We start from the raw sequence: 15,580 nt of genomic DNA on the forward strand, positions 1-15,580 counted from the left end.
GGACTGTACAGTAGATTTTGCGATGCCTTTTTGCTGGTAGGTACTTGGTGTCCTTTCCTGGGGGCAATCACAGTGGTGGTGGTCATAAGATCTTGCTGATTGAGGATCATGCATGGCCAGACTTGCTCAGCCAACAGCGTTCTTTTACCAGATACAGTTAGTTTCTTGGTCTGACAAGCCAGAGAAATCAAACAAGGAAAGAAAGGAAATTGGGAGTCCATCTTTGGCAGATGCGCACATTATGCTGGTTGTCAAGCCAGGTGCGCATTGGATGATGAGTTACAGGGCCTCTATGGGGAACATTGAGCAGAGATGGGCCTATCTGGCGTCTATGGCTTCCTTTGAGAATTCTAGTTGAGTCTGACGAGTGTGCTCGGGATCACAGAAGCTTGGGAGTGTTGATGCTTTTCTACGGATATTTACCAGAGGCATTTTCGAGCCACCAATCGCTGCTTTTCACAATATTTATAGCTTTCTTTTAAATGCTTTGAATTCGATATTTCTTGCCAAGTTGAAGCAAGCCAGGAACTATGCCAAAATACCTGCCCAGCCTAATGGAGGAATCAGAAACCAAAATTATATCCAAACTCTGAGTAACCACTATGCATGAAAGGAACTTCACACACAGTATGCCTGGCCTTTCGCCATAAATCACATACTCCAGTTGTCCATTGGCTCCCAATTCATCCCCTGAAGCCATGCCATAAAGTCAGTGTCGTGCCCTAAACTCATAGGAGCCCCCACGCCAATTCCAGTATCAATCATTCCGTACCCCGCGAAATCCGTCATCATAGCCATAGGATTCAGCGGAGGTACGATGGCGTTCAACGACATATCGACATCCATCTGGCCGGCCATCATACCCTGTGACTCCTCGCCGCCGTCGCCGCCGCCATGACCACCATTCGGAGGCTGCGCCTGCGTCACATCTATTCTCGAGCGTCCAGCCTCGTCACGCTGCCTCTCAGCAGCACCCTGTGGGCTCAAGATGCGGTCGAGGATCTTGGAGATGACGCGGTGGCCCTGCTCACACAGCTGATACGACCCGTCGCTCGTGTCGACCGCCGCCAGCCTCGACGCGAACACGGCGAGGTCCTGGATCGTCTGGCTCCTCGGCAGGGCCGGGTTCTCGGGGTACTGCGGCGCCATCTCCTGTTTCAGCAGCTCGATGGCCACGATGGCCGCGCTGCGCAGGCCGTGCGCGCACAGGTACACGTTGTAGCTTGCCTGGAACCGCATCGCGATGTCGTGCCGCCCTGTGATCTGCAGCACGTCGCGGAACACGGCCAGCGCCGCCTGTGTGAGCTTCTCGGAGCTCGCTCCCGCCTTGCGGATCAGCACGCGCTGCAGGAGGATCTCGTTGGACAGCCGCCCTGTGCGGAGCGCGCCCCGCCGCACGGCCACCAGCGGCTTGAGGTCTGCGTCCTTGCCGCTGAAGTCGAGCGGTTCCATGAAGATCTCCCGCACCCACGGCGGCAGAGACGCCAGGTGCGCTTCGTTCTTCTCCTGGATAGTCTTGGCGCGTGCGAGCACTTCGTCGCGCGTGTACTGGCCCAGTGCGAGGTCTACAACGTCTTCGCGTCGGTGGACGTACTTCACGTAGGCTCGTATACCTTTTATTGGTTGTAGCGGAAATTGTTAGCAGCGATTCTTCGTCATAGGCGAAGGAAGGTGAGGTGGAAGATGGGCGTCAAAGCCTGAGGAAGAATGGGGGGAATTTGTAGACACGGGATCTTGGCTCACTGGTGGTATTCCGCAAGACCTCCGCCTTATTATAGCCATCGTCGTCGAGCGATGCGAGTGTGGCAGCGAGATCCGTCCCAGTCTGGACCATTTCAGGCTCGCTCAGATCAAGAGGTGGCTCGACGTTGCAGTACCGGTATGATAAACGAGGTGGACGCCCCAGACTTGTGGCGAGGCTGATCTCGCAGAAATAAGCCGCGAGGAACGTGAGCTTGCGCAGCTCGGCCATAAAGAATGGCACTTTCTTGTTGGCCTTGGTCCCCTGGTGAAGACCCAGGGCAATGACGGCGCTGTGTGCCTCGCCCGAGGCCCGGTATGTGGCGTACTGGCGGTCGCCCTTGATGACTTGGATGTTGATGGAGTAGTCCACGAGGAGCCAGACAAACATGTCGTCTAGTACCTCGCAATAACGACAAAATACCAGACACTTTTCTGAGATCTCCCTCATCATATCTATCAGGCAGACCCGGCTGACCTGGTGATCGATGAAGATCTTGTCAGACGAGGGCGTCTCGACCAAAGCGAAGGAGACGTTGGAGCAGATGAGACCCAACACCTCCCATCGCAGGTTCAGGCCACTGCCCGCACGTGCGTACTCCATTGCCGTAGTGTTCCCATCGAACTCGATAGGGGTCAGGGTGTTCCGCCAGATCCGTTCACTCAGCTTCCGAATCTTGACGGGGTCTTGGCGTGCGAGCGTGTCGGCATGGACGAACCAGAGCTGGTGGAGCCATTCTTTCATGATTGGGGCTATGACGAGCCCCTCGGCACCTTCGGAAAGCTCGTAGTACTTGGCCATGAAGTGAGTGATCATACTTCTGTTCTTGAAAAAGGACAGGAGCGAGCAGCCTTGCGTAATCCTTGCGTTGGTGATGACAATGTTCTGCTGCTGGTCTAGTGTCTCCAGACCGGTGGGTTCTGGATCGAGGGCAACCAGTGTTTCCGTGAGAATGCTGAGATGAGAGGTTGGTCCTTCAAAGCCCGTGTTCCTGCGGGCATCAGGTGGTCTCTGGTAGTCCAGAGGAGGCGCTGAAGCTGCACGGTGAAACGGCTGGCATTGAGCATGGTTGGCATCAGGACCTGAATTAGAATGGAAGGCTGCATTTGATGGAAGTGTGATCAGGGGCGCGGGTGATATCACAGGGTCTTCGTATAACTCGACAGACTGAAGGATGGTATTCGGACTAGTTTGAGAAGAAGTCGATGTAGGAGTTAGTAATGCATCTGTTGGCGTCGGACCACGCTGTCAAGATTGTCAGAGTAATTGTCAAATTGTCAAGTAAGTGTTCTTGAACTTCTAATGCATAAAGGCGGATGAAAGATCAGATAATGCTACCATTTGGTCAGGGGGGAGGAAGTCACAAGAAACGCCAAAAGCATTGCCACCATCGCTTTTGTTTTTTTCTCTCCGTCCTGGAATCGGCGTCCAACGAAGAACAACGGACGAAGAGTGATAAGCAGGCTTACCTGTCGCGTAAGTGGATTCGGATGATAAAAACATTGATTCACTTTTTTTTTCTGGATACATCGTCCACAGGCCGGAACTCTGTGATCGCATCGGAGCTTTGACCGGCGGCATGGCTCACAAGACTGCAGCTTCCCATTACGACGATACTTCTCAGTCAATGCCGAAGTACCATTGGCGGTTTTCTGAATGCCGGCTGGCCCTGGCCCAGTATTGTTACCGCTGCGGAACATCGTGTACGGTTGGCTTTCTGTGATGTGGTCCTAATGCGCAGGTCAAACCAATTGGTGCGGAGTCGTACTCGAGAGCACAGCGCCCGATTTCAACTTCCAGGTGCAGCAAGCTGGCAGCAGTTCAAAGGTACATGTTTAAACCGGAGACCCCATTTGAGAGTGGTGACATGATACCGGAGTTGAAGGAGGACGTCGGGGTTCAAGCTGAACCTGGATCCATCGGCGCTCGGAATAGATTCTGCTTCACCGACATGAGTCAGCGTTTGCAAACATACAGCCCCCTTGACTATGCGTCCAGAAACGGTTATGGGCACAACTGTCAACCCAACGCCGGCAGTTCCGAGGCAGTGTGTTTGAGAACCGACCGCACCGCCCTCGGAATTCGGACTATGCTATCGCAGTACGTGGTTCTCACTAACATAGCAGTAAGACGGACAAATAGATCCTGGCTCACAGCCAATGAAGTGGGAACACTGCACGCCGTCGTCCGGCGGAGGAGAGGCTTAGCCATAATATTCCACAACAAGTCATAAATGCAACGGCAAACGTAATCTGGTGCCAGGCAGAGAAAATTGAGATCAGGCAGCAGCATACCTCAGCAGACCAAATCAGTCAGATGTGAAAGTAGTAGAAAACCATGCTCATCTCTAGTCGTCCTGTTCACGATCAAATCCTATAAGTAAGGCCTTGGTCATCAAAACTAGAACAGCCTTAGTCCATCGATCCTATTTAGCTGCTCTCATCATACATAGTGCCAGAATTCCATCGCGAGCGTTCGAAAACACCTATCCATTAATCTTCTTACCTGAAACAACCATGGCTTTCGGTCTTCGCAACGTCCTGTCTTCAAGCAAGTCGTCTTCGAAAAAGGAAGCACCGCGGAGTTATACGAAGCTTCAGGAGTCCAGCAGCTCGATTTTGAGTGCTGATGGCGCCGACCTCGAGGCTGCCAAGAGGAAGGCCTACGAGGCCAAGAGGGCCAAGGACGCCGAGGAATACTTATACAAATATGGCTTCGTAAGTACTGCGTCAACAACGTGTGCTCGATCAACTCATCTATAGACGGCTATAGCTGACTTCATGCATCGTAGGGTGGTGGCGTCACGACGAACTCTCGCGTCTAGAAAACGGTCATCGGGGTAGTGGCGTTGGTCGGCCGGCCTGTGTACTTAATTGGTCGACGATTGCAGAATTTCAACACCAATGGTTCCTTACTTGCTTTTGGGAAGCAGGGTGTCTATCGTTTACACCTGGAGTATGACTGGGGCGTTATGGTGTTCAGGGAAGAAAAGGCTTTGTCTTTGCAAAGGGGATTCAGATGAATGGGATTTGTATCCTTTTTTGTTTGTCATTTTGAAATCTGAAACAATTGTTAGAGATGATTTGGAAATATGCTGTATCAGCATTCCAAAGACAGGATGCAGAATTTTTGGTTATAAAAAAAATTTCACATCTGGAGAGCTTTGCAACAAGAAACTTTTGTCATGTGACCACCCAATCGTCTTTTGCAAGTGAAAGGGCAAGACCCATGAGGGGCTTGTGCCGCATCGTTCTTGCATCAAATGTTATGGTACGGTGCAAACACGAAGTGGCTCAGAACTCTCCCCACCTTTGACCCTTCCTTCCTTTCCTCTATGCAGTAAATTCTGTAGGTACGAGGTCTTTCCAATCAATTTCAGCTGGGACTTTCCCCGAATCGCCAGACTCGTGAATCCTTTCCATTTACTCCCTCCAAATAAGTTGGGCGAGATCATTTCCCCATCACAGAAACTTTTTCTTTTGGTTCTTCTTCTTCTTCTTCTTCTTCTTCTTCTTCATCGTCTTCCTAAAGACTGCAGCACGTCACCTTGAATCGAAAATGGCAGATCTTGCAGTTGTCCTCGTCCTCGTTCACGGCGATCAGCGCCGTCTGGTTTCGAAGCCAGAGAACTACGCACTTCTGATCGCCAATGTACGAGAGCAGTTTCCCGTCCTGGCCAACGTCAGTGATGACAACCTCTCACTCCACTTTACACCCGAGTGGACCAGTTTCGAGGTTGGCCTAGACCAATCCTCCTTCCACGCCGTTCACGATCATGCTGAGCTTCGTGTCGAGGCCAGACTCTGTGGTATGTAATCGTTCGCGATATGCTGGTGGTGTGCGTTCAGAACAAGCTGACAGTCCCCTACGTGGTACTTCCCAAGCACCCGCCACTGAGGTACCTTCATCCCTCCAACATCAAGCTACAGACAATGGTAGAGGAATTTCGGTACACATCTCCAGCGTGACTGGTTAGTCATCTCTGCCCCGTTCATCGAGTCGCGTGCTTATTTTGCGTACACAACAGGTGCGAAGTATACCATCCAGCTCCCCAGCTACAACGTCAATCTCGATTACCTCCGATCCATGATTCAAGAGCGAGAAGGCATGCCTCCAGAGATACAGCGAGTCATCTTCTCCGGCAAACAGCTGGACGGCTGCGTACCACTTTCAAACTTCGGAATCCAGAATGGATCTCAGATTTACCTGCTGCGTAGACTTGTCGGCGGCAAGCCCGCCATCTACCTACTCTCGCCCGAATACATCAAAGCAGCTTCGGTCACAGTCGAACTCTCCGAGGGCTGGGACTTTAGTGCCCTGTACCCTGTTGTATATGTCAATCAAATAGGGGGTATGAAGTACAAGTCAAAAATCACTTGGAACGTTGGCGTCGACCGAGATGGCTATATTTTCGATCAGACCGGAACAAAATACACCTATCTATACTGGGAGGCCATCAACACTGTGCCACCATACGGCCAGTTGAAGACTTCTGACTTCGAGTTCGCCCCCACGAGCCCTGCGCTCAGAGAAGAGGTGTCGGTCGTTCTAGCATTTCCAGACGTTGTCAAATACCTCGAGAGCACTCTGGATCATCTGACGCTCACCACCGCCATGCGTCAAGAGTTCATGACACACTGGATGCCACACTTCCACAAGCACCACAGCAACCACTCCGACATCGCTATTGCATTCCTTCCTCAGAAGGTTTATAACGAGGATGCCAAGCTTACTGTCAGTCCGACACCCGCGACCATCGGACGTATCTTCATGCTATTCGCAGGGGTCAAGACCGATGGGAGGTTAGCTGAATGGGATCGCTGGAAGGGCAAGAGACTCAGCGTCGCCCGGGCAATCCAGCGAGTCGACTGGGCAAAGAAGATTGGGCTTGACCGACAGGGACTGCAGGACAAGACAAAGTTCCGCGTTTTGGAGTGGGGTGGTATGGAGGTCCCTGCTGAGCAATCCTCAAAGTCCAACTAAGGGCTGCGCCTGGGTACGCCGAGGCCTCGATCAGAACTGCGTGATGAAGGAGGAACCGCATCAAGAGTCGAAGGTAAGGTCTCCAGATCATTACAAGTTATGCAGATGCTATGTCGGCGGAGATCCCGGCTGCGTGGGAAATGTGGCGCCCCGCACAGTCGGATGGGGGGGGGGGCGGAGATCTGCAAGAGCGGCAGATATACTAGCATAAGTGGTTTCTCACGGGGTTGCTTATCTGCTTCGATTGAATGCACATCACGACTTGATCTTTGACTATCCCACTATATCAGCTGCTGCATCTCTTAAGGAAAACTCTGGGGAAAATCAGAGTATGCGCAACGTCGTGAGAATCATTTCCCGGGCGAGGCAACATTGGTCGTGTGTCGCTGTGGCAAACCCTCGAAAAAAGATAAAGACTCTCATATGCTACACGACTATTCATACGACGCAGCTGTCCAAATGGTATGCGTCACTATGGAGTCGATCACAGTAACGGTGCTGCATAATACAAAGTAAACCCAATACTGACCTAGACCTGAATCTTTGAATACTACTCTGCTGTCATATCTCACCTTGATAAGAAGGGACGTGTGTGTTGATCACTTTCGGCAGAATGATACACTGCAGACGCTGCAGTGGCCAGGCAGGGGGTTTATCTGTGCTGATTGTCTGCAGCGCGCATCGGGCTGTATGATCTGCGCATTTGAGATCTGTATTTCTTGGAAAGGAAGAGGAGAAATAAGAAGAAGAAGGAGAAGAAGAAGAAGAAGAAGAAAAAACAACAACTTTCTGATCACTTCGATCGGCCTGAAGAGGAGTTTGTAACTTAATTGACCTAGGCTGCTTCGATCTAAGGTGTGGCAGTATCATCCGAGACTTCAAGCCTAGCTGCAACATACAACCGGGCAGCGCAACCATGGCCGGCGATGGCGGCATTCGCGTCCTGAATCAGGGTGTGGGATATGGCATTGTCGTGGGCATCGGTGCGTTCTTCGCTCTGCTCATGTAAGTTGCCTCTTACCAACCCCAGATCGTGGATAGGTGATATCACATTAAGATTTCTCTGGATTTACGTACTGACCGCGCTGCCGCACAGGCTCTTGATCACCTACCTGCAGAACCGATACACATCATACTCCACAAAGCAATCCGAGGAGTTTAACACGGCCTCTCGGAGCGTAAAACCAGGTCTCATCGCCGCAGGCATCGTCTCATCATGGACGTGGAGCAGCACGCTCTTGACGTCGAGCACGTTCGCCTATTCGTACGGCATCGGCGGCCCGATGTGGTACGCTGCCATGGGCTCCTCGCAGATCCTCCTCTTCGCCCTCATCGCCATCAAGATCAAGACCCAGGCCCCCGGCGCCCACACCTTTCCCGAGATCATCCTCGCGCACCACGGGCGCGCTAACCACCTCACCTACCTCTTCTTCGCCTGGGCGACGAACCTCCTCGTCGGATCGTGCCTCGTGCTGGGAGGCTCGCAGGTCGTCGCCGCCCTGTCCGGCGTCAACGTCTACGGCGCGTGCTTCCTGATCCCATTTGTCGTCGCCGCCTATGTGATCGCCGGCGGGCTGCGGTCGACTTTCATTGCGGACTATGCGCATACAGTCATTTTGTTCATTGCCATCTTTACCTTTGGGTTCAGCATCTACGCCACCAATCCCGAGGTGGGAAGTATCAGCCGGTTCTACGACCTGTTGCAGGAGGCCGGGCGAAACATGCCCATCGAGGGCAACGCCCATGGGGGGAGCTATCTGACGTTCAAGTCCAACGACGGGCTGGTCTTCGCTATCGACCTGCTCGTCGCGGGATTCTGCACCGTGTGGCTAGACCAGGCGTACTGGCAGCGCGCGATTGCCTCAAGGCCAGAGACGAGCGTCAAGGCGTACCTATTCGGGGGCATGAGCTGGTACGGCATCCCATTTGGCTTCGCAACGGCCATGGGTCTCGGCTGCGCCGCGCTGACGGCGAGCCCGTCCTTCCCCACATTCCCAGACCCGCTCTCTGCGGCGCAAAACGGGAGCGGCCTCTCGGCGCCCGCCGCGGCGATCGCGCTGCTGGGACGCGGCGGCGCTGGGCTTATGCTTCTCCTGTTGTTCATGGCGGTCACGTCGTCCACGAGCGCGGAGCTGATCGCCGTCTCGAGCCTGATTACCTTTGACGTGTACAAGACGTACGTCAAACCCAGAGCGACGTCGGACCAGCTGGTGCGCATGAGCCACGCCGGCATTGTGATTTTCTCGGTCGTACTGGCTTCCTTCTGCTGCGTCCTCAACGCCGTGGGCATCAACTTGACCTGGGTCCTGACGGTGCTGGGTGTGATTGTGGGCGGCGCGTCTATCCCGGTAGGCATGATTCTGCTGTGGGAACCCATGTCCTCCGCGGCGGCGATCGTGTCGCCGTGGGTAGGGCTGGGCCTGGGCATGATTGCCTGGTTTGTCGTGACCAAGCTGAGGAGTGGCACAATCAGCGTAGACACGACTGGTGATGTGACTAACGCCGCAGCGGGCAACATCACGTCGTGTTGTGCTGGCGTCATCTCCGCGTTCGTGTTGAGCTACGCATTTCCCGCAAAATGGGGAGCTGCAGAATCTGAGCACAACCCCGAGGCCAAGAACAGGCTGCACAAGATCTTGCACGGGGTGCCACTGGAGCGCTCTAGCTCTGGAGCGGATGGGGTCACAGGCAACCAAGGCCTCAATGGTGCAGATGTCGAGAAGGCCGATCCGAGGCTGCCCACACAAGGTTCAGACAATAGGGAGCAGCCTGCTTCGAGCCCAGCGCCTGAAACAGTTGTGCCCACCGGCAACGCAGTCGTGGACTTCCTCGAAGCTTCCTACTCGAAGCCGATGGATCCAGAGGCGGCACGGAAAGCTACGAGGCTCGCATACGCCTTCAATATTATTTATTGGGCGGTTGCGCTGATCCTTGTACCGTTCACATTTTTCGGCAGCGAGTGGGAATTTAGCAGGGCGGGATTTACTGGTTGGTGCGTCATGTCCTTCATCTGGGTATGGTTCAGCGCCTGTGTGTGTATTTTCTGGCCTCTGTGGGAGAGCAGAGAAACAATGAAGTCGATCGTACAGGGAATTGTCAAGTCGCGTAATAGGACTTGAGAGTAGTAGACTTGTAGCCAAAACATATCCAGCTGGAAGCTGCTTGCTTCTAGCGATAGCAGTGCTGCTCGCCCGGAGATACGCATTCCAGAAAAAGGAACGAGTGACTCATGCCGTCGCCATTGATAGCACCATATCCGGCCCGAACATAACTCATTGGCCGGCGTTCTCTTCCATGAAGCATGAGAATCGCTGTAGTTAGACAGGGAAATGCCTTCCAAAGAAGCCCCCTTATGCAGGCTCGAGAGGTGGATACTCGTACACTACTATTCGAGGGGGTATGCATAGAAGGGCCGAGAGACGAGGGGTCCGATGACACCGTCTTGTGAAAGTGGTGCGCAAGCGTAGATACTCGATGGGGTTCAAGCCGTGACACATGGTGCTCACTTGTGCATGCATCTCGCCTGCGTAATGTCTTGGATATTTCGTTACCCGAGGCTTACCACTCTGGGGCATGGTCCAATGGAAGACATATTCCGTCCTTCAAAGGTCCAAGATGTACCGCTCTATCACTCCATTGAACGTGCCTAATCGAACATGCCCCCAGAAACCACATGCCGGAAGCCATATCGTGAAACCCGACGTGGGACATGGGTTGCCGAAAGGGTGGCAGTGAAGGTTGGAAGAGAGGGAATCGGAACGATGATTTCTCGGGCAAATCCGGCTTCACCATGGCAACTCGGCCCAATCAAGGGCGAAATCCACATTGCCCGCCGCGCCACTAACAGCATCAAAATCGCATTTAGCCAGAATTAGCTTGTGAGAAAAGAGCCATTTTGAGCACATCAAGCCGCGTTCTGGCGCTTCACAGAATCGAGGATGGCCCATGCTGTGGAGTGGATGATAGAGCCAGCCTACCCCCAAGCCGACTCGGTCCGTTTACCAGCACTTGGAGGGGGGTTGAAGTTGCGGAGGGAGTGGGCCTCTGGGGAAACGGAGCCGTGAATGGAGCCGTACAATCAGAGACCGCCACGGCTCAGCGGGAACACTTCAAACTGCAGCAGTCTCCATGGGGAACGAGATAACGAGGACCCACCGCGAAACTCGAGGAGAGACTTGTTTGGTCGGCCCGCCTACCCCGCCAAAAATACATTGCACACTGCATTCCCTGAATGAGCGTACGAGGTAACAACACTGTGAGTATATGGAGTCTTCGGCGAGGTCGTAGTACCGTAGTAGACAGAGCAAAATCGGATGTTCTGGCGGGGCCAGTACCCGGAGGGGGACAGAGAGAGAGAGCAAAAGAGAGAGAGTAGACCTGCATGGATTCTAGACGACGTCTTTTGGTTGGCTATTCTCACCTGGGAGGGGTAGTATGGTGGGCAACCAGTAGCGAGTGGGCGGCGGCTGTGAAATTTTGGGGGATGGATGCCTTGGTGGGGTCATTGTTTGTGCGTGGTCACCGTTCGGCCACTCATCTCGACACGAGGTTGCTTGTGTGCTTGGTCTGGTCCGGTCTGTGAGAAAGACAGATGGTCAGCAAGCTGCACTATCCAGACATGATATCGACAACTCAGCAAGAAGGATGATATCCATAAGGATAAAGGGATACCGCTTGACCTAGCCACGAGAACGTCCAAGTTGTCTTGGCGACGCTGTGACTGTTTCTCCGCTGGCGGGGCTGAGCACGATAGAGCTCTGATAAGCATCTCAAAGGGGGTCACCCGGCGGTCAGACTTGTAGACCATCCTGAAATAGCTGTTGCTAGAAATCCTTCTGAACATGCCGCAGATGCCAGGAGTGTTGAAACAATCCCAGCAGTCAGCGAAGCAGGCCAGCAATCCCGAGGCCAGCAAGCCACGACAACCGATTGCCTGAAGGTAATTCCCGTCATCGCTGACTGTTCAAAATAGTTGCACAAGCACTTACCGGCAAAGAGGTTGAGATCGAAACGATCGGGTTGCAGGATAATCAATGCCTCTATTGTGGGTACTGTGATACGCCTCGGGCCAATAAAGGAAGCCGTAAGCCCCACTTCAGGAGTCAATACTCAGGTCATGCATGATGAGGCAATGTGAGGGCCTCGTGAGTAGTTATTTTGGCAGTCACCGCATCCAAGCTGGCGTGGCTAGACAGTTTGGACACGCATGACTCAGGGGAAGGGCGTTTTTGATGGTGTTTGTGGGTACTTTCTGCATCACCATTGAATACCATGAAAATCTGTCGTCATCTGGCAGCGATCTGCATCGAGGTGCTTGGCTGGGGAAAGTGTGGGAGAAAGCGCCAATGGGAAAATGGTAACCGTCGGTTGGCGGGGAAGGAGCGAACGTGGGAGTTGGTCCAGGCTCGTAGCCGAGCTTCCACACCTCTCATGAAAGGACGAAATGCTAAACAAGAAGGGAAAAAAGGGTCCAGGTTTTCCTTAAGCGCTGTGACGTCATTGCCGTGAGCCAATGCAGGTTTCCCCCAGTGGTTCCGTTGTTTGACGCACATGCGCTATAAGCGAACATCTGGGGAAGCAAAAGTTAAGAACGAGTTGGCGTGATCAGGAATTAGTTTTTCGATGAGGACAAAATTGATGAGCTTTAAAAATCCTCGGGTGATTCATGAGAGTGACGTACATCGGATGCTGGCTGGTTGATGTCAAGATTGACTGCCAAATTTCCCGACAAAGGGAAACTAAACCTATGGAGCAAGACTGTTCCCAGCTTTGAGGAACATCCCAAACAGTAGCACACGTCTCTCACATCATGACAAGACAAGCAATGATCAGAGGTTTCCCACGGCAACCCAGTGGTGCGGTCCTGTTTTCTGGATCGGCCCGCATATCAACCTCTCTCGATTCCGATTCGCAAGAGTCTCCGTCTAAAAGGCGGCAGGGAGGCAGGCAGGGAGGATGGTAACAAGTCCGGCTGACTAGCCTTGTCTCAGAGAAATTCTATTGTTGCTGGGCACACAAAATGGGCAGTGTACGTGAACAGGGCCGCCGCTCAATATGTTTCTCGTGTGATGGGTATATGAGGCAGCTTTATTTGCTCGAACGTCAACACCAGTTCAGAACCCACTCTTTGCCGCATCTCATGATGAACCTCGGTCGCCTCCCGGTGACTGGCCAGATCTCGCTGCATTCCAGATAGCATTCCGGGCCAGATCTCGGCGAATTCTGCCTCAGATGCCGAGATGAGGCTCTGAATACTTGTAAAGCTCGTGAAATGGACACCTGATTCCATGGCATTTCGAGCGATAGTATCAGCGTTTGTAAATATTTTTAACGACTAGCCATCTCGAGTCTTGACAATCGTAAGACTAGCCACAAGAACTCGTCCAACAAGCCTCACGATGACTACAACTTGATTGCCCAGGCTGTCTACCATGCCATGACTGCAAATCCATCTCATGTTCAGATTGGCACTAAAACTACGCAGTAGCGACAAGCTCCAATCGGAGGCGATGTTGCTTCGTGAGGGTGATATGGATGGGCGGGACTGCTGTGGTATGTTGACTGATGATGGCGGCCTTTTTTGGTGCTGAGCCAGGCCAGCGATCGTTTCAAAGACGCCTACGCATTTGGCCGGTCATACCCTCCAGGGCCTCCAGGCCTTATGTAGAGACCCACCCAGAAGGGCCGAGGGACAGGCCTTCTATCACTTTCTACCAGCGTCTTGGTGAGCAGTTGTTAGCACCTACCCCACCTGTCCACCCTGCTGGCCAGGTGGCTTGTTAAGGAATTACAGGGCATAACGGCAGGCGTGGCCCCACTTCAATTGACCCACAGGAACCCCAGCCCAGTCGACGTCAGGGACGAGGGGCCACCCCCTGCACAGGCAGGAGAGGGAGGGCAGCCACTCGCGAGCCCCTCCCTCCTGTGGCCTTCCTACTTCTAAGCCATATAAACATCGTTGCCCATCCGCTCCCTCAACTTTTTTCTTTTTCCTTCTTGGTCTATCATCACACCAAATCACCCACTATTCCCTTACATCTCCCAACCTCTCTAAACAACGTCGATTATCCTTCGTCGTTGTCTTCCTTTTACTACCTCCATCAACAAAACCCAAGTCAACATCAAGACCTGTACCTTTGAACCACGTCGTTGTCACTACTCTGACCTTACGACGCCATCCTTTCAATCCCCACCACAAGAAATTCACAAAACCTCCATTTCCCCCAATCACACACATACAATGGCTGCTACCAAGAACCTCAAGGCTGTCCACTTCGGTGCTGGCAACATTGGCCGTGGCTTTGTTGCCTGCTTCCTGCACAACAGTGGCTATGAGGTCGTCTTCGCTGATGTTGTGCCCGAGGTTGTTGACAAGCTGAACAACACCAAGTCGTACAAGGTCATTGAGGTCGGCACTGAGGGCACTGTCGAGGAGATCATCACCAACTACCGTGCCATAAATTCTCGCACTCACCATGATGACCTCGTCAATGAGATCGCCAGTGCTGATGTTGTCACCTGCTCTGTCGGCCCCACCATCCTCAAGTTCATTGCCCCTGTCATCGCCCAGGGCATCCAGAAGCGTTCTGATGACATGAAGCCCCTGGCTGTCATCGCCTGCGAGAACATGATCAACGCCACCACCGCCCTTGCTGAGCACATCAAGGACCCAAAGAACACCCCCGAGAACCTTCTCGAGGTCCACAACCAGCGCGTGCGTTACGCCAACTCGGCTATTGACCGAATCGTCCCCGCCCAGGACCCCGATGCTGGTCTCAATGTGAAGCTCGAGAAGTTCTACGAGTGGGTTGTGGAGCAGCTCCCCTTCGAGGGCCAGCACCCTGCCATCGACGGCATCAACTGGGTCGACCACCTCGAGCCCTACATCGAGCGTAAGCTGTATACCGTCAACACTGGCCATGCCACCGCCGCCTACCACGGCTACAACCGCAAGAAGCGCACCGTCTACGACGCCCTCCAAGACAAGGAGATCATGGCCGAGGTCAAGAAGGCCCTGGACAACACTTCCACCCTGATCACCTCCAAGCACGAGACCACCGAGGAGGAGCAGGCTGCATACGTCAAGAAGATCATTTCCCGCATTGGCAACCCTCACCTCGAAGACGCCGTGGAGCGTGTCGGTCGTGCCCCCCTGCGCAAGCTCGGCCGCAAGGAGCGCTTCATCGGCCCTGCTGCTCACCTTGCTGAGATGGGCGAGGACTGCAGTGGCCTCCTTGATGCTGCCGAGATGGCCTTCCGCTTCCAGAACATCGAGGGTGATGACGAGTCCAGGGAGCTTGCCCAGATCATGGCCTCTCAGAGCCCCGACGAGATCGTCTCCCAGGTCTGCGGCCTGCAGAAGTCGGAGAAGCTGTACCCCATGGTGGTCGACATCGTGAAGAAGGTGCAGGCCGACGCTGAGGACTAAGGCCTCGAGACAGTCACATTTTGTCTTTCCAATTTTGATGAAGGGATGATGCATTGGCGTTTTGATCTGCGAATTAAGGAAACTGGCCAGGTGTTCGGGAACGGATGGAATCATGGAAATGCATACCCTTTTTGACGGCTCTTGATGCTTGGAACCCAGGCATGACCTGGGCAATGATAACAAGCAGACTACTGGCGAGATAGCCAATTCTAAAACAACTTGATCATACTGCTTGATTCTTCTAGATTTTGTGATCGTGACCAGATGTGTGCTGCAATCCGCATAGACATAGTAGCCTCACTAAAAGACCCATATACTCGATCTGTAACAAATCATCATTGGATGAATTCTCTCAAACCTATGTCAACCGATTGCAAGTGAAAGATAAGTGAGGCTTCGGTCCAAGAATGAGCAGTAATGCATATTGC

General features: G+C 53.2%; 5 protein-coding genes across 5 annotated transcripts; 4 read left to right on the top strand and 1 right to left on the bottom strand.

Moving 5' to 3' along the window:
* Positions 1–651: 651 nt before the first annotated feature.
* M406DRAFT_350487 (uncharacterized protein) lies at positions 652–3,441 on the bottom strand (the record flags this gene model as incomplete). Its single annotated transcript, XM_040922556.1, has 3 exons — positions 652–1,613; positions 1,744–2,823; positions 3,330–3,441. 3 exons carry the CDS (start codon positions 3,439–3,441, stop codon positions 652–654), a joined length of 2,154 nt encoding a protein of 717 aa, XP_040778259.1.
* A 668-nt stretch (positions 3,442–4,109) lies between these two features.
* M406DRAFT_321525 (uncharacterized protein) lies at positions 4,110–4,828 on the top strand. Its single transcript, XM_040919522.1, has 2 exons — positions 4,110–4,458; positions 4,533–4,828. Exons 1-2 carry the CDS (start codon positions 4,258–4,260, stop codon positions 4,563–4,565), a joined length of 234 nt encoding a protein of 77 aa, XP_040778260.1. The 5' UTR covers positions 4,110–4,257; the 3' UTR covers positions 4,566–4,828.
* A 978-nt stretch (positions 4,829–5,806) lies between these two features.
* M406DRAFT_39108 (uncharacterized protein) lies at positions 5,807–5,971 on the top strand (the record flags this gene model as incomplete). The annotated part of the gene is made up of 1 exon (XM_040924092.1): positions 5,807–5,971. A coding segment is annotated over one exon (165 nt), but the record flags the coding sequence as incomplete, so codon positions are not given.
* Positions 5,972–7,640: 1,669 nt separating this feature from the next.
* M406DRAFT_39720 (uncharacterized protein) lies at positions 7,641–9,843 on the top strand (the record flags this gene model as incomplete). The annotated part of the gene is made up of 3 exons (XM_040924113.1): positions 7,641–7,729; positions 7,821–9,369; positions 9,448–9,843. 3 exons carry the CDS (start codon positions 7,641–7,643, stop codon positions 9,841–9,843), a joined length of 2,034 nt encoding a protein of 677 aa, XP_040778262.1.
* A 3,897-nt stretch (positions 9,844–13,740) lies between these two features.
* M406DRAFT_355526 (mannitol-1-phosphate 5-dehydrogenase) lies at positions 13,741–15,379 on the top strand. The gene has a single exon (XM_040923195.1). The coding sequence runs from the start codon at positions 13,965–13,967 to the stop codon at positions 15,150–15,152; it is 1,188 nt and encodes a 395-aa protein (XP_040778263.1). The 5' UTR covers positions 13,741–13,964; the 3' UTR covers positions 15,153–15,379.
* Positions 15,380–15,580: the final 201 nt, after the last annotated feature.

This window comes from Cryphonectria parasitica, assembly GCF_011745365.1.
Source record: "Cryphonectria parasitica EP155 unplaced genomic scaffold M406scaffold_3, whole genome shotgun sequence".
Lineage (NCBI taxonomy): Eukaryota > Fungi > Ascomycota > Sordariomycetes > Diaporthales > Cryphonectriaceae > Cryphonectria > Cryphonectria parasitica.

Excerpts from the sequence above, each read along its gene's own strand:
- M406DRAFT_321525 (XM_040919522.1), top strand. The coding sequence starts at position 4,258 with ATGGCTTTCGGTCTTCGCAACGTCCTGTCTTCAAGCAAGTCGTCTTCG. Across the intron at positions 4,459-4,532 it reads ACTTATACAAATATGGCTTC|GGTGGTGGCGTCACGACGAA; the intron begins GTAAGTACTGCG and ends CATGCATCGTAG.
- M406DRAFT_355526 (XM_040923195.1), top strand. The coding sequence starts at position 13,965 with ATGGCTGCTACCAAGAACCTCAAGGCTGTCCACTTCGGTGCTGGCAAC.